This window comes from Morus notabilis, unplaced genomic scaffold, assembly GCF_000414095.1.
Source record: "Morus notabilis unplaced genomic scaffold, ASM41409v2 Scaffold324, whole genome shotgun sequence".
In the NCBI taxonomy this organism is placed as follows: Eukaryota; Viridiplantae; Streptophyta; class Magnoliopsida; order Rosales; family Moraceae; genus Morus; species Morus notabilis.
The window spans coordinates 159,033-178,901 of NW_010362325.1; the positions used below are offsets into that span (position 1 = coordinate 159,033).

Below are 19,869 nucleotides of genomic sequence, written 5' to 3' on the forward strand. Positions count from 1 at the left end.
AATAAAACCCGACCCATATACCCTATTAAAATTTTTCATTAGCAGTGAGTTTTTATTAAAATACTATCTAAATACAAATTTAAGTTTTGACTCACTCAAACACAAATTTAAAAAGATTTTTATCTCAAACCATAATTAAAATGTACACAACCAAACACAAACTCAAGTTACAAGTTTAACTCAAATTTAACTTAAGAATTATACTCAAATTAAACTCTAAAAGAACAAGCCCATTGTATCGCAAAAATAGGAAGAAAAAAAAACCCCATATAAGCACAAATTCCCGTGGTTCCCTCTGAACGGTAAAGATCTGAGTAGTAAGACAACGGACGGCAGAGATGTGATTGGTGATGTACAAAGTTGGACGCTTTCCGTTTTGGACGCTCGTGATGTAGACACGAGGGGGAGGGGTGGGTCTATTGCCGACGTGGCAGTGGACCCCACCTGGCCCTGAAAGGCGGGAAGCCCCAGTTTTGTCATTTGAGGAATCCGAAAGGAAGAGTGTATGTGTTTGTGAGAGAGACAGAGAGAAAGACGGAGGGGAGAGAGAGAGAGACAAGAAAAAAGCAAAAAGAAAAAAAAACAGAGAGGAAAGCTTGAAACAAAGAAACTGGCGAGGCAAAGAAAGTCTTGTTGTGAAGCCGAGAGAGAGAGATTTCAACAACAAGGGTAAAAAACTACTACTGCTACTACTACTAGTACTTGGACTAGTAATAGAGTTGTTGTTGATTTTCTGAAGAAAACGATTCTGCTTCCTTGTTTGTTATATAGATTAGTGACTGAAAGTCTCCGACTTTAGCTCTCGTGGGTTTTTTTTTTTTTTTTTTCAATTATCACTTGTTCTTCTCCTTCTTTGGGTCCTCTCTCTTTCTCTCTCTTAAAAAAGTAGGATTTTGTTAACACGTCTTTGTTACCACCTAATCCTATTATTATTATTTTCTTTCTCTCTTTACTTTTTTTTTTTTTGGCGAAAGAATTCCTCTGCGTATTATTATAGTGCAGGGAACAGTGCCACTTTTTTTTGGCTTCATTTTTTCGTTTAAGAGTTTAGCGTGTGAAGGGTGTCTGATATTCTTCGTGAGGAATCAGGACACAGGGATGAGAATCGGTTCCTTTGCGTCTTTCTTCTGAAGTTTTTCCATTCTAAATTCTCCCACTTCTCTCTCTTCGATTTTTTATACTTCTTCTTCAATGGGCTTTCTCAGAATTTCCCCGCAATTTTCGGAGCATTTTAGAACTGGGGTTGATTAAAATCAAAACCCCTCCAAAAAAAAAAAAAGCTTCTACCTTTCTTTTTTTTTTTTTTTTTCTTTTTTTTCTTTTTGTTTAGCTCCTTGTTTGGTTTATGGTAAAGAAGGCCAACATTTTCAAGAGCTTCCATAGCTGCTTGAAAGCTCCAAAAACAGCATTTGATATTGTGGGTTTTGGCTCAGCCACTGAACTTTTCACTCTCTTATTTCACAAGAGTTTATTTAAACGAAAGCCCTCCAAAAGAAGCTTCAAGCTTTTCAACTACTTGAGGCTCTCCTTGTCTGGTTTTATGTTGAACAAAAAAGGGCCAATCTTTCCAAGAGTTTCCGCAGCTTAAACCTCTCAGAAAAACACTTTCTGCTATGTGGGTGTGGTTTGGTTCAACCACTCAACTTTTCTTCTCTCTCTCTCTACCACTATTGGACTACTAGTTTTTTATCCTTGGGGAGATTTTTCTCAACTCTGCGTCTCTTTCTTTCTTCCATGGATAACCAAAAACCCACTTCAAATATCTTCCCTCTCCTTCTATTTCTCCTCACACTTCTCCTTCACAATCCAACTTCACTATCCCAAGAGACCAATAGTACTAGTACTACCAATACAACCACCACCAAAATCCCCTCTAAATCTTCATCAACAATTGGTCTCAAGAGAATCACCTTAAGTATAGTTTTAGGAATTTTCACAGGACTAATGGGCTCACTCCTCTTTGCTCTCTTAGTCCGCTGCTTCGTCCGGTACATAAACCGAACCCCAATCCTCAAAGGCCCTGTCATTTTCTCCCCGAAAATCGACCCCAAGACGCTCCAATCCGCTCTCCAATCCGAAAACCAGTTACTAGGATCAAGCCCCTCTGGAAAGTACTACAAGACTGCTCTAGACAATGGCCTTATCATTGCGGTCAAGAGGCTCGAACCCTTTTCCGAAAATGGCGAGAAGTCGATCAAGAGACGGATTCAGCAGGGGCTGGAGCTCCTTGCCACTCTGAGAGATAGGAACTTGATGAGTTTGCGAGCTTATGTTCGCGAACACGATAGGTTCTCTTTGGTTTATGATTACATGCCTAGTGGCAGCTTAGATGATGCCATGAATAGAGTTAGGGAGAATCAGTTGCAGCTTGGTTGGGAAATTAGGCTTCGGATTGCGGTCGGAGTGATTAAGGGGCTTCAGTATCTCCATTCATTTGTCCCTCAGATCCTGCATTGCAACTTGAAGCCCACGAATGTCGTGTTGGACCCGCAGTTTGAGCCGCGGTTGGTGGATTGCGCTCTTGCTAAGCTCGCTCCCCATGTCCATCGCCCGACTACGGGTTATAGTGCTCCAGAGTGTTTTCAAAATGGCAGGTGCTTATAAGTTATCTATTACAATCGCTTTGATGATGAGTTTAGTATTGTAGCTTATCATGAATCAATTTCCTTGATGTTAGAATATATGTGCAGAATTCGCTCTTGGTCCATTGGTTTTCTTCAAGTCGGCCCTTTTGCTCACTGTAGCATTGATTTATTTTATTTTTTAAAAGGAAAATTTTGAAATGAATCTCTATGAGAGTTGTGAGTAACTCATCCTTTCTTTGAGATTTATTTAGTTGCCTCATGGAATTCTGCAAGGCTGTTGATTTATTAGTTTGTGTTCTTAATTTAATATTTCAAGATATCTGTTTGAAGGAGTTGTGTTTAAGATAACTCAAACCGCATAATGTTAACGGGATGTGATAGTAATAAGGAAATCCAGGAAACTAACGATTAAAAGGACCTCATATCCTGTTCATGGACAACTGAGAAATGCCATTGAAATGCAAGAAAAACGAGATATTGCCCGTTTGTTTTTTAAGACTTCATTGATCAGTGAAGAAGTTTTTGTGTGAAGATATTGCCGGATTGAAGGGCTTATAGTTTTGTTATTATATATGTTGCAGGTACACTGATAAAAGTGACATATTCAGCTTTGGGATGATCTTGGCTGTTCTATTAACGGGTAGAGACCCAACTGAACCGTTCTTCGGGGAAGCATCTAGTGGTGGAAGTTTGGGGCAGTGGCTGCGCCACTTGCAGCAAGCCGGGGAGGCTCGGGAAGCTTTAGATAAGAGCATTGTAGGGGAAGAAGGTGAAGAAGATGAGATGCTGATGGCAGTGAGAATTGCTGTTGTATGCCTATCAGATGTGCCTGCTGAGAGGCCCTCCAGTGATGAACTTGTTCATATGCTAACCCAACTGCACAGTTTTTAGAGGACAAAATGTAAGTATTAAAAAAAGAAACGGAAAGAAACCCCTTGTTTTGTAGATTTTGGGTTTAGACTTGGTGGTAGATTTTGTTTGCTTTCAGGGTTTCTGTTCTTGTGACAGTTGCAATCCCTTGAGTCGAGTTGGTATTGGCTAAGACAAGAAATGATAAGCTATTTAGTCGCACATTACACATCGCATGAGAAAGATTCATAGGTTTGTATTTGGTTTTAGAAAAATATTGGTGTGTACATGACTAGACTAATGGTGTAAGTGAGAGGAAGAGGAATCTGGAAGTCAGATTTTTGTAACCCCAGAATAGGAGTTGTTATCTGATCTGATTAATTTACTACACAGGAGACATATGCATTATTGTGTTTTTCATCCTCTAATGATGGTGGGGTTTTGTTGGCTGTCTTTTTCTGGACAATACTTTTTTCAAATCACGGGTCCTTTTACCTTAAAAAAACATTTTGACACGTCTTTGTATGCAATTGAAAAAAAAAAAAAAATTAAAATGGTGTGTTTGCATGATCTTTTGATATCTAAAGTATAAAGTGGTCCTTTTATATTTGGAAGTTTTTTTTAGTAGGATTAAAAAAAATAAACTATAAATAGGTTTCTACTTTCAGTTATTATATTTGTATTAAAAATTGTATGTTATGTATATCTTTTTAATTTAATGTGATTTTAAGCCGATTTAATAGTCCGAAATTAAGCTCTATGAGGAGGGAGGTCTATAGGAGAAACTCCCTTTGTATTATGCTTTTTATTTTTGTTTCGTTGATCTGTCATGAGCCAACCAGTCAACTGAAAAGTGGGCCTTGCTTACAAAACAAATAAGCTCTACAAGGATCCCATTTCCATATGGTTCCTCACGTTGTGAGTTGTGACTTTATTGAGTAAGCACATTTTCTGCTTGCCTTTCCCCTAGTTGAGTTGAGTTAAAAAATTCCCCTAGTATATATTTACACTAATACTATATTTTGTTATGTATTTTTGCACGAAATAAAAAAATGTAACTAACGGCAAAATAGTCATTTGGTATCGTAGATTCTCCAACCTTTTCTTCTTTTTCTTCTTTCTACTAAACATCCTAATATTCCCCTTTGTTTTGCAACATTTTCTCCAATTTCTTCTCACTCATTTTCACTTTACCAAACATAATATAGATGACAAAGCTTATGGTCCCTTTCTTGTCTAAGTTATTTTTTCATTAGCTAGTAAGAATGTGAAGAATGCAGAGCTCACCTTTTATTATTATTATTATTATTATTATTATTCTTTTGTCAGTGATTTGAAAGGATTGGTTGTTAACAACCCTAATTATGACGCTCATAATTTTCAATTAAGTGCCTTTTTTCTTATCACTTTGTTGGTGTAATGACCTTGATTACCTTGATTCTGTTCTGGAAGATGGGGGAAAAGGTTGGTTTGTGTTAATCTAGTTCGTCTTTTCAGAAAGTGTGTCCTCATGCAGTGTACAATTGCCTTGGAAGCATGAAAAGATTGTGGTAGATATTTATTTCATTTTTTTATTTTTTATTTTTACAAAAAAAAAAAGAGAAAAAAAAGAAAAAGAAAGGCAGGTGGGGATGTTGAGGGAACTCAAAGAGTGAGAACCATACAATATACATGTGTGGCCAAACCAGAGATGGCATATCACAAAAAGCCTGTGTCAAAACTCAAAAGTATGATTAGGATGAACAATTAATTCTCCTTTATGCCCTTCCATTCCAGCTGTCAATGCAAGCTTCATAATTACATTTGCACCATATATATATATATATATATATTATAATACTATAATATAAGGATCAAATTAAACAGTCCGAGGATGTCTTATACTATATACTTTATTTATTGCTAAGAAATTCCGGAGGCTGTTGCTTGTGTTGTCGTGTTGTGCTATATTTTAAGTACCATCTACTGTCGGCATGCTAAGATCGGTAAAATATGTAAATATAAATATGATTATGAATATGAACATGATTATTTACCCTCAGAATGGGTTTGTTTCATTTTCTTACTGGAGTAAATTATATATATATATATATATATATATTATGAAGAAAAAAAAGAATTTATTAAAAAAAAAATCTTGCTTTTCAACTTTCATAGCGTTTGTTTATTTAATTTTTTGTATTCGAACTTTAAACCTCAAATTAAAGGTAAATACGGAATTTTTTTTTTTTTTGCTAATCAAGGTAAATACGGAATTAATGCTAAAATTTAGCACTTTTCTGCTCCACTCCATTGAAACTCAAGTATAAGATAAAAGATATTAAATATTTAGGTGTATTTTTCGTTGTCTAAAACTATAATCTATAATGAAAGAAAACGGACCAATAAGAAAAAAAAAAAAAAAACGCCTAATTTGATTTGGACACTATTGTTTTCCTTCTCTCCAAAATTAACAAAAACAAGTTGGGATATAAACAGTGTCTATTCAAGTTCAACAATGACGACGACGCTAAAGATAAACAAAGTAGTTTTCAGAATAGTACTTGACCCACAACACAATTGTTGTTGTGTGTTTTTGTCACCACATGAGCTAATTGCAGTGAAGTCCATTACAGAAGCAAAGGATGGTCACAGACATTTCTATAACCCTTAAGCCCCCTTCACCACCACATTTTTTAAGTCAAACAGAAATCCAAAAGCCTTATCCTATTTCCTTGTCACAAAAAAAAATATCTTTGCACCACCTTATCCATCCAAGTCTCTAGCATACAAACTGCCCAAGTGCCTAAAAGTTTTAAAGTTTAAATCTCAATACCATCTCTATTCTCCATTAGACATAGGCACATAGCACATCTCATCTGAGGAAACCAACCAACCAAGCCATCAAAATGCAGGCCGCTCTCAACCTTCCGACGCTACCTCCGATCCGCCTTATCACGCCCGCCAAATCCCAGGGCTTCCCGTGTTGTTGGAGCTCTATTCCTAAGCTCCAATCCTCCAGGACTCCCCAACTCAAGGTCACGGTTGCTTCAAATGATAGTCCAACGGTTGATTACAGCTCAGTGACTTCGTAAGACCAATTCTCGGAATTGATCTTTTCCTTTTTTGGATTATTGTTTTTCGTCAGATCTTGAGGATCTAGTTTCGTTATAGCAGGAAAGGAAACTATACACTGCCTTTTTATTGAACCTTGAGTTTTTTTGTTGGTACCAATATTGCAGTGTTTTTCCGGCGGAGGCTTGTGAGACAATTGGAGGAGACACTTGTGATGCCAAAATGTATCCTGAAGTGAAGCTCACACCACAGCCCAAGAACACAGCTTCCACAGATTCGTCGGAGCCTGCTGACAGAGAATATCTAGAGTACAACGGTCCCAAGACGTAAGATCTCATCAATCCCAACTTCAACTTGACACTTCTTTCTTATTACTAACAACAAAAGGACTAGTTATGGATATAAGGTTATTGATGATTGGGTTGCAACAGGGTGTTCCCAGGGGAGGCTTGTGATGATCTTGGAGGAGAATTCTGCGAGCCCGAGTATCAGACAGGAGTTTACTGAAATACCATCCTAATCTTAATCAAGTTTTAGTCCTTGTATCTATTTCTTGCTCTTAGTTTTGTTGATGCTGGACTTTGGTTTTGTGAATATTCACTAAATAATTTGTATGTCAAAAACTTGATCATATTATGAATAAAAGTTCAGACTAGTCAGCAGCTAAGAAGCTAAAACTAGTAGAAACAAGCCAAAGCTGAACTGAATTTACAAAATATCACATAGCTATATCTAAAGGACATGTACATCAGACAGCACAAGAATTTTAACAAGATCAGAAATCACAATTGTACGATAGAATTGAGAAAGTAATTTTTTTTTTTCCATTGAAACCTGGATAGATTTGGTGTTGTCACAATCTTTTATTGTTCACAATCTTCAGTGATTCCCTCTAAACACAAATAATGTAGAGCAATGGTGTACTTGGCAGTTCTCTTCGACTCCGAGCTGCTATTACTTTTCAGAATAAACGAGCCAGAGCCATCACCTTCAGCAAAAACAACCAACAAGCTCTTTATCATGTTGCTAGAACAGAATGTTCCATTTTAAAAAAAAAAAAAAAAAAAAGTCCCTGACTTTAGAAGGTATATAACATACAAAAAAGAACATTTTCTTTCTAAAACGCAAACAAACCTTTAATTGTAAAGATGGTGGAAACCCATCTCTTGTAGATGAAGAGCAACCTCAGGGAGTCTCCGCGGTGCGTATCCGACAGCAGAAGCTTGCAGGGTCTTGTTTCACTGCACATTGCATTCAAGATTCAAAGCAGTAAGTACAAGTATGGTTTGATGGAACGACCATTCCAGTGGCACCAAACATGACAATTGTAAAATCGGTGTTAATTCTAATGTTCAACCAAACATTGAAATCGGAATAAATGATCCACATTATATTCCTAGTCAGATTCTATTCCATAAAAGGATTTGCCCTTAAAAGCATAAATAACTTAACAACTCAGAGTAAGTGGAAATGATAAACAATTATAACTAGTTAAGCTCACTTCGCGTGAATAATGGCATTGTGACATAAAGCAAGCGTCCGAACCATTGCCAATTCTCTTCCACGCGAATTACCATATCTCTCTTGGCAGCTCCTTAGGGGAAAAAAAAAATGTAAGAATGTCAAAATCGAGCACAAAAATCAAACCAAAAGATTGTGATCAGTTAAGTGGGAAAAAAGAAAAAAAAAGAAAAAAGAGAAGTGTTTGCTTTAGTTATTGAATTAGCATATTGATAGTAAGAGAAAGAGGCACCTCTCGTCAAAGAAATCTCCAAAGTCATCAATAATAATGGTGGAAGGTAATGTGTTATGCAAGTGAAAGGCAGCAAAGTACCTCTTAATGCCTTCATCATCCTCAACGTACCTATCATTAACAATACCAATACCAATACCATAACCTATTATTATATTATATAATATATCTTGTAAGATGAAAATCCCACTTGTTGTTTTGTCTTTCTGCTAGTCCTAGATACAATTTTCTCATGTAATGTAATCACTTACTTCATCTGTATGTGCTGAAAGGTATCCGAGGATGGATCAACATCCTGAAAAATTGAAGAAAAAATAGAAACAATTTTACAACCAAAACAAAGAGGGGGGAGGGAAGATAAATAGGTGACCTGAGAGAGAAAAGGTGGGTTGGATTCTAAGTTGCGGCGGTTGCAAATGAAGAGCACGTTTTGATGACTAAAGCTCGTCTGGGTCGCCGAGTTGTATGCATACTGGAATAGCAGAGACGTTTTTCCACTGCAATTCATTCATTTTCAGTATACATACACATATATATCTATACACACACACACACAACCAAATTAAATATATATATATATATATATAAATGTATATGTATATATAAATATCAGTCTCAGAGTGGAATGAAAAGGAAAGGAAAGGAAAGCGAGTGTACCTGGAAGGAGGACCCGAAAGAAGCATAATTGGATGAGAGTGAGAGTGAGAACGGTCCTCCATTTGCCTCGTTGAGAAGAATCTCTCAACCATCTTCTTCTTCTTCTTCACCGTTCCCACTCCATTCTCTGCAACTCAAAACCAACATTTCTCTTTTCTTTTCTTTTTGGGCTCCTCTGTCCAAATCCCCAAGTTTGGGCTCTGCTTCTTGGCCTCACATTGCCCGAACGGGCCTATCAGTGTGTGGCCCATTTTTCAATGTAAGCTGAGGAACTAGCCGAAGCCCAAAAGAAAGGAGAGAAAGTCCAAGAAAAAGGAGCGAAAATGAAAGAAAGTCCGCATAGTGAGGTAAATTGATTACACAGCAGACAGAGGCACAGCCTAATTAAATAGTGGTACGACGTACGTAAGTTACTGTACTCTGCATGGCAGAAAACAGGTCATAAGTAGTAGCACTCTGGTTCTCATAATTATATTATTTATTTTATATTGACTTTTACACACACCTCCATTGGTGATTTGGTTCAATCTATGTATTATTAATAATGATAATAGTATTAAGAAAACAAAATTGTGTATAAAGATATTTAGTTAGAAGATTTAAATTATGTGATTTGAATTAATTTTGATTTATGTAAATTTTTTATGAGAGAAAATATTATAGCGAATCATGAATCATGATTTAAATCAAGAAAGAGAATGAATCTCTCTGTCAAATATCCTCCATTGTTGCATTAAATACAAATGATCAATCTATTTACTCATTTATTGATATGTGACTAAAAACTAATTTCAGCGCTTTTCTAAAATACCTTCGTTATTACATGATTATTACCATCACTAATTCGTACACTAACTTGTTTATAAAACTTAAATCAACTGTACACGTGTAAAATATTTGAGAATATTCTTGCATCACCAATGTCTATGATCCTTCTAGTATATGAAGGCAAATAATAATAATAAAAGTAAAAATAAAAGACATGAATATATCGATCCAGATCAATAAAGTTATTTTTCTTGTTTTTCTTTTCGTTTGCTAAAGAATAAAGTGATTGAACGGATAAAAAAGTGGGGACTAAAATCCAAAGTAATGTTTGTTCCAACAAAAAAAAAAAAAAAGGGAGTTTCATGAAAAAAAAAAAATGTAGATAGTTATTTATTTTTTAACTGTTATATCTATATTAAAAATTATTTCTTACATATTTTTTAATATAATGTAATTTTTATTATATCCCATAATTAGAAATTGACATTATTACTGAGGAGGCCTGTAGAAAAAATTCTGAAAAGAAAAAGAGAAACAATCTTACGATATAATTAGAAAGGTTGCTCTTTTTATTTTCTCCCTTAAACCTATGTCCATGCATATCTAGCTGGCAAAACAAGGGGTGCCAACTTCGAAGGTGTTTTCAGATGTAGATTCCTAGTTTTGGAAGATACAGGTCTTATTCATTTTATAGATTTGAGTTTTTAATTTGAGTTAAAATGTGATATTTTTTAAGAGTTTTTAACTGTAACTGAAAAAATTAGATGTAGCATTTTATGAGAGTTTTTAACTGTAAAAATTTAAAACTAAAAACTCAAATTGGTGAAATAAATGAGCTCATAGTGTAATTATATAATAATATCATATTTTATTCATTTTTTCCTTATAAAAAGCTTCTTTTACTAGTGGTATGTGGTTATGAGCCCGTTTAGTTCGCTGATTCAAGTTTTTAATTTGAGTTGATATATGATTTTATATGAGAGCTTTTTACTGTAATAAAAAAGTTAGATGTGAGTGTTTCTGAGAGCTTTTAACTATAGCAAAACTCAAATCGGTGAAATGAACGGGACCTATAAGATCACATCAAAATAATAAAAAAATGTGTAATTAACAAAAAAAAATAGAAAATATATGTATAGATTTATATATATATATATATATATATATACACACGAGGAATGTTAAATATAGATTCTCTTTCAAATACTATCTTATCTATTTGACATGTGTCATTTTAATTTTATTAAACAAACACACTTAACAATAAATTACTTTTTTTAATCATATTTACAACCCCGCCATCCCTCATTTTCCAGTTTAAAATAGTAACTTTTATCCTATGCACTATATAGATTCTCTTTCAAATACTATCTTATCTATTTGACATGTGTTATTTTAATTTTATTAAACAAACACACTTAACAATAAATTACTTTTTTAATCATATTTACAAGACCGCCATCCCTCATTTTCCAGCTTAAAATAGTAACTTTTATCCTATGCACTTATATATAAATAAATAAATATATTGCTGAGAATTTTATGCACGCACGCACACATTGTTAACTTTTCTGTTTATGGCAGTGCCATTAAGGCCCTTATCTACAGCAGCAAGTTTCTGGCTTTCTCCATAACCACTCATCTTCTCCCCGTTCCATATCCAGAGACATTGACATTTTCCCTTTATAAATCATAAAACCTGTTGACGGTCAAATTTTATCAATAAAAAATTAATCGGGTTACCTCTTAATTTTTTTTTAGTTTACCGGCCGTGGGTGTATTAAACGTGTGTGGATTTATTGAACATGTGTATTTGTGTGTTAACTAAATTATACATGGACAAATGACACCATGAATTTTTATAGTAGTTCACTCTATAAAACGAGAGCTACATCCACTGTGACTTTGTATTTATGTTTAGAAGGTAATAATTTACAGCCATTGCTCTTCTTCAATCTCCTTTTCTTTTTAATTTCTCAACCCCTGCCTCACTGGGGGTCTTCCTCCTTTTATACTGGGCTTCTTTCGTTCAGGGGGTTCCCTTTCTAGGTGGGAGCACTCAAGTGCCCTTCCTCGGTAAGCCAAGACATAGCCCACTAATAAGCACTGTTCACTCAGCTAATTAGTCTCCTATTATGGCTATGTGCTTCTCCGTAATACTTTTCTGTCCCCTATGTGGGGCGGTTTGAGAGCTTGTAATTAATGCCTGCAGACGTTTTCCACTTAAGCACGCAACTCGTCACGTCTTCTAAAGAACGTTCCCCTCGTCGTCAGCGCGGCTTGGCCTAATCGCCCACTTTGGATCCTTTCTGCAGCCGAGGGATCTTCGTGCCTACGGCGCAATCTGTCGACGCCATAAGGGATCGTCGTCCTAATTTGGGCTTCGCGCTGTCCAACGGGATAGGAGAGGTCCGTAGACATCGAGGGTTTTTTGCTTGGTGGGGAGTGGTCAGGACCACGTGTCGCATTATCGTCTGTCCACGTGTCCGTCACATTTCCCCACATGACAGCTACCCCCCAGGTCGAGGGCTCCTTTTGGGCGGCCTCAGACTTAGGTTCGGTTGTCCTTCCGTGCTTTGGGTGTGGGAAACCGGTCCCGAGCCTCCGTTTGAAATGATGGCCTGGGCGCTTCGGATTTCCTTCGGGGGACGCAATTATCGCGTCGATTGATTTCTCATGATAACGTACGGCCTTATTTTGAAAGGACGAAAATGGGCCCTTGGATCGCGACCTCTCTGCTTCCCGCCCTCTTTTATCACCGTTAGATCCGGGTAGGATTCCCTTGCCGTTGGATTTGTTTAAAATCTTCATTTGACGGTCAGGGTCGAGGACGTCCGTTCCTTTAAATGCCCTCTACGAACTCGAGAGCCATTTTTTCAAGACTTCAAACTCTCTTCGCACCTGTTGGACTGTCGCCTTCTCCGACGGACTCCTCCCTCTCTTACCTCCGGTTCGTGCTTCTTGCTCTTCGAGGCGTATCGCGCAACCGTTCTTTCTTCCAGACTTTCCCGGGAATCCTTCTTCATCGGTAAGCCTTTCCACCCTCTGTCCGCTTTTCTCATACACGGGCTCCTTCTATTCTTTTCGTTTGAACTATGTGTTTATGTCTAAAGAATGTGCGGAATGTAGAAGTTAGGGAGACTTACCCCGTTTTGTTTTTCCGCTGTGGATATCATATCTTTGCTGTCTGTGTGCGTCCGGTTTATGGGTTCTGGGGAACCTGGAATCCTATGAGCACTCGCCGTTACCATTCCCATATGAATGGTCGACGTCAAGTCGAGGCGTTTTGAGTTGTCGTCGTTTAGAATAACCATCCTTTCTTCCTCTCGACGTCAGGGTTTTAACTTAGCTTCTTGTCTTTTTAATCACCAGAACAATGGCCCAAAGTTCCCCCAGCCGAGAGAATTCTCCTGTCGTCCGTCCAGACCCCCCTCTATGGTGGAGATTTCATGGTCTTCTTCGTCTTCCAGCGTCGACTCCGTGCTGAGGGACACTGAAGATGTTGGAGAAAGATATGAGCCGGGCGACGACTTCGGAAGTTAATTCGGTAGCGTCGAACGGTTTCTGGATGAGATAGTTGAACGGATCCCCTTCACCGGGGGCAGAGTAGGCGGGGTGGCTGCCTCGACGGTAGATGCCCCCCTGGCTGCCACGAGTGGTGAGCCGGATAGGCCTTTCTTCACAGCCGATGTTGTGGCGTCGAGGGTCCGGAACAAAGATATCATCCGGGCTGTGAAGGAAGGATGCATTGACGGGAAGTGGTTCGAATACCTTATTCCGGATGTGCATTTTAGAACCAGCATGCCGCCGACCGGATACCTTCCGGTCTATACTAGAGCGGTTACGGCAGGCATGACCCTCCCAGTTCATCCCTTTGTAAAGGACTACTGCCATTTTTACGGCATCTCCCCTGTTCAGCTGGCGCCAAAATTCTGGTACTGCTTCGCCGGTGCCTGGATTTTATGGCACCAGCAATTCGATATGGAACTCCCCGTAGATGAGTTCCGATTTATGTATAAGTTATGCCACGTTGTCAAGTGTGAGGGGTGGTATTTTTTGAGCGGTCATGGGAGGTCTCAGCCCATATTCGGGAAGCTTATACTGGGCATTCCCTCGTCGTCACATGGGTGGAAGCCCATGTTCTCCATGATTCACGGGCCTTTCAATTTTCACCCTAACGACCGCCTACCGCGCCGAAGGCAGGTGTATGCGGCGTTTGGAAACATGGGTGAGGATTTTGATTTCCCTTTATTTTACTTCGCCTATTTCCGTTCATATGCTGATTATCTTCTATCCTTCAGTTAACCAGGATCGGCTGAAGTTTTCTGGCAACAGCTTAGCGAGGATTGAAAAGGCTTTCTCTTATTCGTCAGAGGCTCGCCATATCGAAACGCTTTTGACCGCGAAAAACCTTCGCGACGCTGGTTTAATCCTTGATCTCCCAGACCCTACCGATTTAGACGCCGTCCGTCAATACTTTCACCTAAACGACGAAGGTATCTTTTACTTTTGACGCCCTTCTTTATTGTAACTTGGGCTTTTCAATTGCTGAATATATCTTAATCTCGTTGTTTCTTGTAGAAATGGCGTCTTTGAGGATTCAACTTCTTGGAAGCCAGCAATCTGGGCCGAGTCAGCAGCCACCAACAGCCCCCGCCTAGCCAACCGCCCCCGTCGAAGGGAAAAGAGAAAGCTAGCTCTTCTTCCCACGTTCCAAGGTGCAGGAAGACCAAGGGTCCTTCGGGGTCGGAGGCGGATCTTGTGCGGAAAAAGAGGTGAAAGGAAAAAATGCTGGTTGTAGAAACGTGGACGCCGACGGTCCTTATTCCTGACGTCGACATTCTGCTGGCGCCGAGAGAGCGCGTGCTTATTCCGGTGGCTAAAATTATGGACCCCAAGTTCCAAGTCCCAGATATATCTGATGCCGAGATTGGGGCGATGCTGAAACTTCCTCCTCGCTTCTCCCTCGTCTTTCAGGCTCTCTATGAGTCTTTTCTCGAGCCACATTGGGTTACTGCCGCCCAATCTTCCTTAGTTGACCGTCAGCGAAAACAGATTTCCTTCCAAATCCACGTAAGAGTTTTTTTTTACTCGTCGTTCTGCATTTCTGTCTTCCTGACCTTCAACTTTTCAGAGCCTGGTCCTTTCCATCCTTAACCTCCTTGACCTTGTCAAGGTTGAGGAGCGTAAAAATGAAATGGACGAAGTGGAAGCCAAGCTTCAGTCCCTTGTTTCTGACACCAAAAAGAATCTAGATGATGCCGTCGAGAAGAGGGACGTGGCCTTGGCAAAGCTGGCTAGTTTGGAAGATGAACTACTAAAGTTGAAAGCTGAGGTCGCGAGTCTCACAGAGCGGGCAGACCTGTCTGACAAAAAGTTGTCTGAAGCGGCAGGGGAAGCGGATAAGCGTTTTGCTGAGGGGAAGACTGATGGGAAGAGGGAAGTTGAGGCAGAAGCTGCATTTGCTTTCGACGCCAGGCGCGCCGAGATCATTGAGGAGTTCAAGGCTTCTCAGGAGCTCACTGACATCCGCACCAGGGATTTTCAATCTGCGGGTCAACAAATTGTCGACCTGATAAAAAAAGAGCGTCCTGAGTGGGACTTGAGCTTCCTTTATAACTCTCATCCTCCTGCTGGTGATGACAACGTTTCCCCGCCTGGTGACGGTGAAGAATCAGCAGCTGGCGGCGAGGCCTGAATGATTTTTGCCTGTCTCCCTTTTGTTTGTAACTTTATTGTTGATTCGGACATCTTTTATTTTATCTGCTCCTTATATATATATGAAAGACAACAGATTTAATTTATACCTTGATTTGCAATTGCTGCTTTCTTAGAAAACTCATTAGAATTTTACTAAGTCTTTGCCTTTCCTTTCTGAAGGATTTGACGTCGATCGTACCCCTTGGGGTCGTCGTCTTAGAAAATTCCTTGGAATTTTGCTAAGTCCTCGTCTTTCCCCCTTGGAGGATTTGTCATCGATTGCACCCCTTCGGGTCGTCGTCTTAGAAAATTCCTTGGAATTTTGCTAAGTTCTCGTCTTTCCTCCTTGGAGGATTTGACGTCGATTGTACCCCTTGGGGTCATTGTGTTAGAAAATTCCTTGGAATTTTGCTAAGTTCTCGTGTTTCCTCCTTGGAGGATTTGACGTCGATTGTACCCCTTGGGGTTATTGTCTTAGAAAATCCCTTGGAATTTTACTAAGTTCTCGTCTTTCCTCCTTGGAGGATTTGACGCTGATTGCACCCCTTGGGGTTGTCGTGTCATTTTTTAGTGATCCGTGGACCCCTGTCCCCCCATGTCTGTTTAATATAACCTTGGTTTTTAAAGCGGACATGTTATTAATGGGTGAATTCTTTTCTTTCTGCAAATACATCAATTTATTCAATTTATAAAAAATGTACAATTGAGATATGTAAGAATTTCATACATTATTGGTAGTACAGCCTTAGCTGTTCTGCATTCCACGGGTGTTGAATCCTTTTGCCGTCGAGGGTCTCCAGAATATAGGTACTGGGGCGTAGTACTTCCCTTATGCGGTAGGGCCCTTCTCAAGTTGAGCCCAGTGGGCCAGTATTTTTGGGCTTCGTGCTCTACGTTACCCTTTTTAACACTAAGTCTCCTGGGATGAACCTTCTCTGCCGAACCTTCTTATTGTAGTATCGCGCTTTTCTTTGCTGATAGACGGCGAGACGTAGTTGGGAGTCGAGCCTTTTTTCTTCCAATAAGTCGAGTTCTCCGTTCATGCCCTCCGCGTTGTCATCGTCGTTATGGATTACGGTTCTTAGAGTCAGCGTTTCAATTTCTATGGGGAGCACTACTTCGACGCCATATGCCATGGAGAAGGGTGTTTCACCCGTAGTGGTTCGGCTTGTCGTTCGGTATGCCCATAGGACCTTGGGAAGTTCCTCGGCCCATCTCCCCTTCAGGTCGTCAAGTCTTTTTTTGAGGGTATACTTTAGTATCTTTTTGACCGCCTCGACTTGTCCTTTTGATTGTGGATGGATCGGCGCCGAGAAGTCTTTCCAGATGCCTAAGCTATCACAGAATTTGCGTGTTGAGGCGTTGTCGAACTACTTTCCGTTGTCGGATATTATTGAGTGGGGAACCCCAAACCTGCATACGATGTTGTCCCATATGAATTTGGTGCAGGCCGCTTCCGTGGTTGTAGTTAGATCCTTTGCCTCTGCCCACTTTGTGTAGTAGTCTACCACAACGATTGCAAACTTAAATCCTCCAGTTGCAAGATGTAACGGCCCGATCAGGTCAACCCCCCATTTGGTGAAAGGCCAAGGGCTGAGAATGGAAGTTAAATTTTCTGGGGGTGCCCTAGGAATTGTGGCATACCTTTGGCATTTATCGCAACGCCGGGCGTATTGAAAAGCATCCTTTTTTAGCGTGGGTCAGTAGTATCCTTGCCTTAAAACCTTTAGGGCCAGAGACTGCCCTCCAGTGTTGTTACCACAGACTCCCTCATGGATTTCGTGGAGGACCTTCTAGGCTTCGGCATCATCCAAGCACCGCTATAGAGGGGTTGAGTAGCCTCGTTGGTAGAGCAAGCCGTCGTACAATAAGTACCTAGTAGCTCTATACCTGATCCGTCTGGCTTCGTCTTTGTCGTTCAGCAGTTGTGCATCCATTAGGTAATGGATGAGTGGAGTCATCCAATTTTCACCTACTTAGACGATTAACGCCTTAACCTTTTCTTCGATAGTTGGGCGCTCCAATTCTTCGATAGGAACGACCCCTAGTGTGTCGGATTCTCTAGAAGATGCTAGCTTTGCCAGAGCATCGATGTTCGCGTTTTCGGTCGTGGTCTCTGGAGTATCTCGTAGTTTTTGAACTTAACGAGTTCTTCTTTTACCTTTCTCAAGTACGCTCCCATCTTCTCACCGTGCGCTTGGTATTCTTCCTTTACTTGCGTAACGACCAGTTGAGAATCGCTGAAGACGCTGAGCCTTTCGATCTTTAGGTGGCTAGCTAACCGTAGTTCGGCAATTAGTGCTTCATATTCCGCCGCATTGTTCGACGCCTTGAATTTAAATCGAACCGCCAAGGTAACCTTGTGGCCTTCGGGCTGATTAATAAGACGCCGGCTCCTGACCCGCTTTCGCTCGATGCCCCATCTACATAGAGCTTCAATTTTGTAACCTCGACTTCTCCAGATGTGGCGGGAGCTGGTCTATGAGAGAACTCGGCCAGAAAATCGGCGAGCGCTTGGCCCTTGATCGCAGTCCTTGGCACATATTTTATGTCAAACTGGCTCAATTCTACCGACCATTTGAGGAGTCGACCGGAAGTTTCGGGCTTTTGTAGGGCCTGTCTCAGCGGGTGGTTTGTGAGAACTCGTATTGTGTGAGATTGGAAGTAGTGTCGAAGCTTCCTTGAGGCTATCATCAGGGCGATGGCTAGGCGCTCCATTTCGCTGTATCTCGACTCGGCGTCGAGGAGCCTTTTGCTCACATAGTAGATCGGCAATTGCACCCTCTCTTCTTCTCTTACTAATACAGAGCTTACAGCGTGTTGGGACACGGAGAAGTATAGGTTAAGCTCCTCGTCGACGTTTGGTTTTGACAAAATTATGGGCTTGCCCAAATGCTCCTTCAATTTATGGAAGGCCTCATCACATTGTGGTGTCCACTCAAAGCGTTTGCTTCCCTTCAAAGCGTCAAAAAAGGGGACGCATTTGTCGGTTGCCTTTGATATGAACCTGTTTAGGGCGGCGACACATCCTGTTAATCTTTGCACTTCCTTCGGTTTTGTTGGGGAGCACATATCCTGTAAGGCTTTAATTTTCTCGGAGTTTGCTTCAATCCCGCGGTTGCTGACCATAAAACCAAGAAATTTCCCCGACCCAACTCCAAAGACGCATTTCTGGGGATTGAGTTTCATGTGGTATTTCCTTAACACACCAAACGTTTCCCCCAGATTATTGACATGATGGCTAGCCCTGGTACTTTTCACAAGCATATCGTCGACGTAGACCTCCATCGTTTTGCCGAGCTGTTGAGTGAACATTTTATTCACAAGCCTCTAGTAGGTGGCTTCTGCATTCTTTAGGCTGAAAGGCATCACCTTGTAGCAGTAGAGGCCCCTGTCGGTTATGAAGGATGTGTGCTCCTCGTCGGCCGGATGCATGGGGATATGGTTGTACCCGGAGTAGGCACCCATAAAACTCAGCATCTCATGCCCCGCCGTGGCGTCAATCATTTGGTCTATTCGAGGGAGTGGAAAGCCATCATTTGGGCAGACTTTGTTGAGATCGCTGAAGTCGACGCATGTCCTCCACTTCCCGTTGGGCTTAATCACTAGAACGGGGTTTGATACCCAACGTGGGTATTGGGCCTCCTTGATGAACCCGTTATTGATCAACTTGTCGACCTCTTCTTTCAGCGCTTCATACCTCTCGGGGTTATCGGTCGACGTTTCTAGCGCTTGGGCGGATATGAGGGGTCGACGTTTAGGGAATGACATATTACCTCGGTGTCGATCCCTTTCATGTCAGAATGATTCCAGGCGAAGACATCTAGGTTCTTCCTGAGGAAGTTTTTGATCTCGCCCTTAAGTGATGGGGCTAAGCTCGAGCCCACTTTCAGCACTTTGGTGGACTCACCTTCATCAACTTGGATTTTCACCAATTGCTCGACGGGTTGAGACCATGTAACTTCCTCTTGGATCCTGGGGTTGACGTCCTCGACGAGGCCCTGGTGAACCATCCTTGCCTCCTCTCTTCCCGGCTGGTCATATCCACGCATGACGTCAGAGTATGCAACCCTAGCTTCATATTGGTTGCTCTCCATTTCTCCTACGCCATTTGGGGTGGGGAACTTGACCTTTTGGTGGTAGACGGAGGTTATTGCCCTCAATGCCTGGAGGGTTGGTCTCCCGATTACCGCGTTGTACTGGGAGCCTCCTGTTATGACCACGAAATTGGCCATTGTAGTTGCGTGTCGAGGTTTTTCTCCGGCGGTTATGGGTAGCCGGATAGTCCCTTGAGGGATGACGGAGTCCCCAGTGAAACCATATAGCGGCCGAGAGGTTTTTTCCAATTGTTCTTTTTGGATCCCCATATTCTCCAAGCAGTCGGAGTATAGGAGGTCCACGAGCTCCCATTGTCTACCAGGATTCTGCACACGGTGTGGTTTCCTATCATGGCTTCCACCACCAAGGCGTCGTTGTGGGGGAAATGAACCCCACTGGCGTCAT

General features: G+C 40.8%; 3 protein-coding genes across 4 annotated transcripts; 2 read left to right on the forward strand and 1 right to left on the reverse strand.

Moving 5' to 3' along the window:
- The first annotated feature begins 1,036 nt into the window (after positions 1-1,036).
- On the forward strand, positions 1,037-3,877 carry LOC21396332 (inactive leucine-rich repeat receptor-like protein kinase CORYNE). Its single transcript, XM_010101734.2, has 2 exons — positions 1,037-2,594; positions 3,167-3,877. The coding sequence occupies exons 1-2, from the start codon at positions 1,735-1,737 to the stop codon at positions 3,474-3,476; spliced, it is 1,170 nt and encodes a 389-aa protein (XP_010100036.1). The 5' UTR covers positions 1,037-1,734; the 3' UTR covers positions 3,477-3,877.
- A 2,205-nt stretch (positions 3,878-6,082) lies between these two features.
- On the forward strand, positions 6,083-7,204 carry LOC21396333 (light-regulated protein, chloroplastic). The gene is made up of 3 exons (XM_010101735.2): positions 6,083-6,504; positions 6,656-6,814; positions 6,920-7,204. Exons 1-3 carry the CDS (start codon positions 6,323-6,325, stop codon positions 6,993-6,995), a joined length of 417 nt encoding a protein of 138 aa, XP_010100037.1. The 5' UTR covers positions 6,083-6,322; the 3' UTR covers positions 6,996-7,204.
- An 88-nt stretch (positions 7,205-7,292) lies between these two features.
- Positions 7,293-9,011, reverse strand: LOC21396334. 2 transcript variants are annotated; one of them, XM_024167950.1, is made up of 7 exons: positions 8,899-9,011; positions 8,612-8,738; positions 8,493-8,506; positions 8,242-8,352; positions 7,990-8,082; positions 7,623-7,729; positions 7,293-7,476 (listed from the first exon to the last, which is right to left on the reverse strand). In XM_024167950.1, exons 1-7 carry the CDS (start codon positions 8,988-8,990, stop codon positions 7,352-7,354), a joined length of 669 nt encoding a protein of 222 aa, XP_024023718.1. In that variant the 5' UTR covers positions 8,991-9,011; the 3' UTR covers positions 7,293-7,351. The 2 variants fall into 2 exon arrangements, with proteins under 2 accessions (XP_024023718.1, XP_010100038.1); XM_010101736.2 differs by having other exon boundaries at positions 8,493-8,536.
- Between the last annotated feature and the right edge of the window lie 10,858 nt (positions 9,012-19,869).

Excerpts from the sequence above, each read along its gene's own strand:
- LOC21396332 (XM_010101734.2), top strand. The coding sequence starts at position 1,735 with ATGGATAACCAAAAACCCACTTCAAATATCTTCCCTCTCCTTCTATTT. Across the intron at positions 2,595-3,166 it reads GAGTGTTTTCAAAATGGCAG|GTACACTGATAAAAGTGACA; the intron begins GTGCTTATAAGT and ends TATATGTTGCAG.
- LOC21396333 (XM_010101735.2), top strand. The coding sequence starts at position 6,323 with ATGCAGGCCGCTCTCAACCTTCCGACGCTACCTCCGATCCGCCTTATC. Across the intron at positions 6,505-6,655 it reads GATTACAGCTCAGTGACTTC|TGTTTTTCCGGCGGAGGCTT; the intron begins GTAAGACCAATT and ends CCAATATTGCAG. Across the intron at positions 6,815-6,919 it reads GAGTACAACGGTCCCAAGAC|GGTGTTCCCAGGGGAGGCTT; the intron begins GTAAGATCTCAT and ends GGGTTGCAACAG.
- LOC21396334 (XM_010101736.2), bottom strand. The coding sequence starts at position 8,990 with ATGGTTGAGAGATTCTTCTCAACGAGGCAAATGGAGGACCGTTCTCAC. Across the intron at positions 8,537-8,611 it reads ACCCACCTTTTCTCTCTCAG|GATGTTGATCCATCCTCGGA; the intron begins GTCACCTATTTA and ends TCAATTTTTCAG. Across the intron at positions 8,353-8,492 it reads TTTCAGCACATACAGATGAA|GTACGTTGAGGATGATGAAG; the intron begins GTAAGTGATTAC and ends TGTTAATGATAG.